The following is a 7,718-nucleotide window of genomic DNA, read 5'->3' as shown; positions in this document are numbered from 1 at the left end:
AATTATGCTTTCTTTGTAATTGGCCCCATAGATTTTATTTTCAAATCTTTTGATCGTTATCTACAAACGCATTACTAGGATACAATACTGCAAAACATATTGTAAAAGCTACAAAATATGAGTTTCATAAAAAGCATATAAATTGATACTAGTAGCATTTGTGAGCTAAAAGTAACCATTTCTGACAAAGTTTATTTACTGTGGGGAAGGCACAGTTAACTTCCTTCAGATTGTTCTTCTACGCGTAACTAAGATTGTGAATTTTTATTCTGAAGTAATAACACCAAGAATAAATTACTACATTCAGATACAAGTTAAGTGATTCATTCAAGTTCAGTGAATGTTTTGTAAATGACATAATGTATCAAAACAGCAACCAAAAGTTACAGGGCCTGATCCTCCTTCCAAATGGACCAATGCTAGGTTTGTTACTGACTTCAAGCAGCTGCTGTTCGGAGCCCGAGAATATACAGAACTACAAGAAAACATGTTAGGTATTAACATACAAACGCATGGAGCGCAGGGACTACACTATATGCTCCTACATAAATTGTGCTGCTTGCACAGGGATAGAAACTACTTAAATCCTACTCGTAACATTTTAGTGGAACACTTTGTGCTGGATAAAGCAAGGCGGCTGTTTTTAAAACAAGAGTTCAACATTATAAGTATAGATTTTGTCTTTCCTTCAAGAAATCTGGGGAAAAAAAGGGAGCAGGGGCAGTGGAAACCTCTTAAGACACAATGCAAGGAAATTTTGGATACACTGGTCATGGTGAAGCATGGCAGGAAAAAGACAAGTGTTTCTGAAGAAAAGGTGCTTATTAAAATGAAGATAACATATTTGTCCTTATAAATACACAAAAATATGAATTGGTTTCTATTCAAAAACAGAATGTGGAAAACTACCTCAAAAATCCTTTTTTTTTTTTTCTTCTCCTTATCATTGAGTAGACTTTGACAGTTTTCCCCCTTTGTTTCATTAAGAAAATCCAGAGAAAAAACAAAAAGTCCAGTCAGAATACTACTTTTAAAGAGATTAGATAGATCCAATCTCTTTGATACTTTTAATTAGGAATTTAAAATGTTGTTTTCACTTAGTTAACTTCTCAAGTTACTGTCACCTAAGGAGGAAATTTCTTCTCAGAGACACTTTCAAAGCCTAAGTTCTTCATGGCTGGTTTCCTATGGGTGAGGCACCTCATAGATGATTTAAATAATGTTTTACCTACTAGGATTACATAAGTAAAAACACGGAACCATTTCTGCTACCTAAGTTACATAGTATGTTTCTACCTTAATTCAAAATATTTCCAACAGAGATTAAAGAGTATTTCCTCAAATGGCACAGTTTTAGGTACCTGCTATTTCTATATACAGTATACATATTTATATATAAATTACTATGTAACCAGCAGATTGCACGCAGACAGTTACAGTATGATGTTCCGATAGGTTTGCAGCATGAACTCTACCTGGAAGGAGTGCTCTAGCTTTCCATGCAGCAGTGTGTAACAGACACTCTAGGCTTCTCATTTGCTTTTTGCTTTTCAGAAGGCGTTCACACAGCCATCCTTCGAATCCCACACTCACAGCAAAACTTTGCCCATTCCACGGGGTATCTTGTTCCGCACTCGTGACAGAATTTTGATAAGTGAACAGGTGAATTTCCCTCGCTGCTCTTTGAGCTCCCGCCATTGACTGAGGATGGGTGGTCTCCACTATCATACCCAATTTTACTTTCAGACCTGAAAATAAGCCAGATAAAAAGCATTCACTGTAACTCAGTTCAGCATAACTTAATGCAAAATTATCTTAATCCTTGTGGTGAATTACTCTCATTATCTACAGTTTCATGCTTAGACTTTATTTATTTACAGCAGCACGACTTCTCCCCAACTCCACTATGTATCTTCAGATACCTCCTTCCCTATAAGGCAAAAAAATGTCAAAATTTCCGGAGCAGAACCAAATATTTCAGTCACCAGCTATATTAACTAGTGTTTCAAAACTTAAAATTTAGCTTTTTGGTGCAAGAAGGCTACTTACTCCCACTCCATTCTTCTTCCCCTACCCTTGAAGGGCAGGTATCGGACAATTGTCTCTGCTGAGCGTGCATGTTTCACCTGAGTTCAACTAACAACATCTGCAAAGCCAGAACACTAGGCCCGCAGGCAAATGAAGTTTTTATCATTGACAAAAAAACCACAAAATTAAGAGTTACCTTGAATAATTTTCTGAATTACTAGTTTTTCTCTTGTTTGTTAAAGCCCCAGTGCTCATGGCTCTTGCCACACTAGGAGGGGTTGAAGTCCGTGTTTTTGTTGTACCTCTAAAACAAAATAGATATTTGGTGAATTACACACACACGAATAAAAAAGGATATATATTTACAAATTATTTAAGAGATATCTATCCATCAGTGCACTACATAAAAATATATCTTATTTTCTATCAATAGCAGACAGAAAAGCTTTGGCATGAACTAGCATGACTTGGACTGAATTTGAGTACTTAAATCTTATGACAAACTAAAAGGCTTAGCATTTCCCTTCCCATTCATGCTTTTCATTTGCTGTCACTCTAGGATACGGGTAGACCTCACACTACTGACTTAGCCACACACTTTATTTAGCACGGATACACCTCAGGTGATGCTTGGTAGTCCCTCTTCCTCCTTAAGGGCTTGCCACAACACCCCTACAGATGGCTTCAATAGGACAACCACATCGTTGCAAAAGCTACTTTCTCAAGAGGGTTTTATGAGAAGCTAGTATGCAATCAACAGCACATGCTCAACACCCACAAAATCTCAGTGGTTGCTCTGGTAAGTAGACAATTGTCAGAATTGCCTGAAAACCTGAGCAGCACGAAGAAAAGCTGTAAGGGACAATCTTTTATTATCAGGGACTAAAGATAAAGCTTTTCTGTACTGTCCAAGAGAATTACCGTACACCAAAATTTCTTCCTCTTTCTCTAGACTTCAGTGACTACCTTGCCACGTGCATGGCAAAACAAAATCTTTTTACAGTTCCCATTCTTTGGCATCAACGTATAAATGAAACATAAATATGGGATTGGCTCAGACAAAAAAAAGTTGAATGAATATTCTGCTTAAAAAGTTTCTGTAGTCACCAAGAGGCCAATAAAGAACAAAAAGAACAACAACAAAACACAACTTCTCCTTTCGGAATTCTGAACAACTTTGTCTTGGTTTTCAAAAGGATTTGAGGAAATGCATTCAACTTCAGTAATTTCAAATGTGACACTAAAACAGAGGAACAATGCAATATCTTTTTAATTTTACACAATATGTAACATGAAGCACATCCTTTTTCATGTTACCAGCAGCTTAAGGAGAGCTTTTCAGTGCCATCCATTTAGTACCAGTTACTTCAACACTTCAGTGGAAAGGACACCAAATGATTAAGTACAAAATAGTGTAATGAGGAAATAAAATTTAAAGATTAAACCAGGTGAAATAATACATAATTCCCATAGTCAGATTCAATAGGAATGGCACCTGCCCAAACTGGAAATGTCTCCAGTGCTCAGAGGTCCTGACACACATGGCAGGACATCAGCTCTTCCTTTTGTTCTTCTGTCTGCCCTCTTACCTTATCAAGAGAGTCTAAAGATGGTTTTATTAAACCTGTACAGACTCAAAAGCATTTCACAAGTTATACCACAATTAAAACCTATTAAAAGTGATAATGTCAATCTTTGAGAGGATACAGAAATGCAAGGTAAAGCTTCTAAGTATCACATAAGCTCAACTGTTACAAGCGCGTATCACAGTACTGGTTCTAAACACACTATCAGGTATTATTTCTTCCTTTATGTGAAGATGCATCTTTTGGTCAAGCAGAATTAATTTGAACTGATAGTGGAGAAAAAATACTGGACTATTAATTGCTATGAAGCTAGGAAAGTAAATAAAGACTAAGACAACTGCAGATGCAGAAATGGCAAATCTCATGGATAAGGGACTGATGAACAATGACGGAAAGCACAGAATTGTGCCCTAATGTCTACTTAGGCAAGTTAGATGAAATATTTAAAGTATATTAATGAATCACACTTTTTCCCTTGATTCTCAACTTTAGACTGGCTTATATCTTCTTCAAAACTGAGCTGTAATTTCTAAAATTGAAATCTGTAGTTGTTATAGATTGAATTAATAAGTCTTGAATATAGTATTAAATATTTAGGATAATAAAGTACATACATTAAAAAGTGCCCACTACTCTTTCCTACACTTCAACCTTTCATATCAGTAAAATGTGTAAGAGTATACCTTAATTTCACTAAGTATTCTGAAAAAAGCCATATGATGCTTTAATATTACGTACTTACTAAAGAAATCCACCCACCCATCTTCAAGATACCGAAGATATTTTAAGAACATGGTTTGAATGGTGTCTGGTAAGGTGCATGGACCACAAGCTGAAGGTAGAAAAAAATAACAAAAGACACATGGAAAGTGCACTGCCTACCCCCTTGAGTGAAGCACCGAGCCCTGTGAGCAGATAAAACAGAATCCATTAAAGATTTAAAAGGATATCTTATTTTTCAAGTAGTTTCATGTAAAATTTCTGCAGCTATCTTTTAATTAACTTTTTGAAATTTCAGCAAAAACCCAAATTTATCAGCCCAACATAAAAGCTTAGAGCTAATTCTAAAAGAGTAACACTATTTCAGCCATTTTGATGAATGGATTAACAGAAGCAGCAGGCTACCACCATCTACAACTTTATGCACACCAGATCTAAACACAAAATTAGCATCAATTTTCACTTCTATTTGATGATAGAAATCTGGAAACTGCACCCTCTCGGTGCAAGCTGACCACGGGAGAAACAGGTTTTCCCATAAGCATAGGCATCCCTGAATAACTCCATTTCTGCCACCACAGGTGACTCGGTCTCTTCCAATCTGTCCACTCTCTGCCACTTCCATCTACTTGTCCAGTTCTATTTTTCATTTTCTGTTTTCATGTAAACTCCTTAGTAAGGTGTTTAAATAATGTGAAATATTAATGAAGCAGATGAGACTGTATCCTTAATTCTTAAAGACATTGCTTTAAATGTCTTATTTTGCATCTTGACTTTCTCAGTTTCAAAAGAGCCAAGACTTAAGGTGACCTCGTTTCCTACAGACTTTGAGTTTCATTCCCATCTAGGCCCCACACCACTTCTCAAATGAAAAATTGAAAGAAATCTCTAAGTAGAAAAGGGCAAGCTTCTCTTATCTTTGTAAGTATCACAAGCATGATCTTTATGACTAAGGGCAAGTCAGCTCAGGAACTTTGGCCCGAAATTGCAGCCGCTCTGAATGCCAAATCACATTACTGAACTGTTACGTTACTGAATGAATAATGGCTAGTGGCAATGTAAAGACACCTGTCCCAAATGATTGGCAAGTAACATCTTGAATTACAGGTTGTCAGGAAGGCAGACTTCAGCCATGATCCTCACGGGCATGTAAGAGAAGAAGAGGTGCCTACACTGTGTTTAATGGCTGCGTAAAAGACTAGGCAAACTAGTAACTCAAACCGATTTTCAGTATCTTAGGAATGTATTATGAAGTGAACCTGACCTAATTCGGGGGGATGCTCATTCACAGCTCTAACCAAATATGCAAAGAAAACAACAAGTATCTCCAAACATAACCATTTTTTTAAATGCTTTTGCTTTTTAAAGTAGGAATCCAGGTTCAAATACTTCAGCTCTGTCTCAAGAATACATCAGCTTTGGGTTTAACACTAAAACAGCCTTATGATATTTAGACACACTTCTACTATTTAAAGCATTACTTTTCACATTTAGGCCACATGATTCACTATTAACTCCTCTTTCACAATATATTTTAAAATATTGTGTATGAAGAACTAGCCACTTTGAATTGAGTATCCTCCAAATTAATTGTTAACTGAAATATAATATCTATTTCCTTTTAAAAAGGATGGAATACCTTCTTCTCAAATAAGTCTTTGTTTTAGGCTTGCTGAATTTCACCCCCTCTTACCCCCTCTTTTTTTTTCCCCCTTACATGGGATCAGTTGGACTTAAAAGCATAACCATAAGGCATTTCTGTTCTTAAACTTTTACTCTGGTTTTATTTCAGGTTTAGAGAAATACGAGTTCATTACTCTTAACCCAGAATCAGTGACAGAAGAAACCAAATCTGAAAAAGGTTTTCATCATGTTTCCTAACCTATTATTAGAAGCAGTTTATTTAAAATGAAACAGATACTTAGATTACTTATATTCTCTTTTATATTTAAGACGTAGTGGGCAGAAGATATGCGTAAAGATCACATTTTTACTATTCCAGTGCTTTTGAGGAACATTTCTGAAAAACAGATAAACCACACTGATTTGTAATACTTACTTCTTAATAGGCAACAACTCATTTGGTCTTTTGACGGTACTGTCTGTTTTTCTATCAGTGTCATACAACCTTTGCACATCTCTTCCAGTTCGCAGAGGTGGGCCTAACTTGTCCATCTTACTATTAAAATATATAAAGGGGTACTCATAAGGAGGTTGCTGGATTGCTATTTCAGTTATCGTAAAAAAATAAACAAGCAGTCACAGTTAAACATTGTATTAGAAATGTCATTTTTGCTTAAAAAACAAACACATGCACACAAACAGAATTTAATATTTTAGCAAATGAAAGCGTTCTACTTTCACAAGGGGACTTCTTAGACTTGTATTTGGATTACGTTTCCAATACATACATTTATTTATACTAGCTCTAGTCATCCTCAGAAGCCGCGAAATGCACTCATGCTTGGGCTGTTCATTTGCTTTCATAATTTTAATATATAAATTATATACAAAAAAATATTTTTATACTTTATTGTATCTAGAAATATTTAGAACTCGTATCAGTTTTATTAAGATGTTGGGAAGTAAATATGTAAGCACATACCACTTAATACAAATTAGAAAGATGGATTTTTTTTTTTTTAAAGGATAAACTGTGCCCAGATAAAGCATCATGCTTTGTATTCTCTGTTTTCTTATGAAGATGAGAAAAGGCCAGAGGAAAGATAAAATATATAATTCAAAAAAAAAAAAAATACACGCACACACACAAAAAAAACACACTCAGAATAAACAGCCCTACACAGACAAGCAATACTCTTTTTAAGATAATATATAACAATCCTAACCAAAAAGTCCTGGCAGAAGAGTCCTCATGCAGTGGAAGGAGGAAGGCAGAAAAGTGAGCAGAAAAGAAAAAAACACTTTCTCCCATCTCCCCATCGTAAGGAAAGCTGTATCTTCTCTGAAGTCCTGAACTCTTTAGAGTTCTTAATTAAGTTTCATATTTTATCATCTGCAACAATACAGTAAAACTTGCAAAAATTAAACTACACTTCCATTCTTACTACAAGAATGAAATAGAAAGTTATTTTTATTTTCCAAAGACGTTCACAAGGTTTGAACTCTAACTGGAGAGTAAAAATGCTTCAATCTCAGTATTTTTACTGATCTTTCTGGTATTAAAGAACTACAAACAGACAAATTTAATAGAAATGTCTGTGTAGCTGAACTGTTACTTTGCTTATCTGCAAGTCTCCTATTAGGTAGCGGAAGTAATAAGGGAAAAAAAGCCTTAAAATCATTGTGAAGTTTTATGACTCTTTCGTCATAAAACCTTAATAAACTGCAATGCCAGGAACATCAATAAGCAAATAGCTTATT

The 7,718-nt window shown here is 35.3% G+C and overlaps 1 protein-coding gene across 2 annotated transcripts in view; it reads right to left on the bottom strand.

Annotated features, from left to right (window-relative positions):
* Window positions 1–590: 590 nt before the first annotated feature.
* ZC2HC1A (zinc finger C2HC-type containing 1A) overlaps window positions 591–7,718 on the bottom strand; it is a 32,214-nt gene continuing 25,086 nt past the window's right edge. The window contains exons 8-10 of one of the 2 annotated variants that reach the window (XM_088527226.1): window positions 6,394–6,513; window positions 2,225–2,332; window positions 591–1,748 (exon numbers count right to left, since the gene is read on the bottom strand). In XM_088527226.1, coding sequence (XP_088383352.1) covers window positions 1,562–1,748; window positions 2,225–2,332; window positions 6,394–6,513 — 415 coding nt within the window. In that variant the 3' untranslated portion in view covers window positions 591–1,561. The remainder of the gene's footprint in view (window positions 1,749–2,224; window positions 2,333–6,393; window positions 6,514–7,718) is intronic. The other variant, XM_088527227.1, reaches the window with a different exon arrangement.

The sequence above is a fragment of the Tinamus guttatus genome, unplaced genomic scaffold, assembly GCF_059628265.1.
Source record: "Tinamus guttatus ecotype Peru unplaced genomic scaffold, ASM5962826v1 Tinamus_guttatus_pri_ptg000266l, whole genome shotgun sequence".
NCBI lineage: Eukaryota > Metazoa > Chordata > Aves > Tinamiformes > Tinamidae > Tinamus > Tinamus guttatus.
Note: the sequence above shows the minus strand (reverse complement) of the source record. Positions and strands in the feature narration are given on the sequence as shown.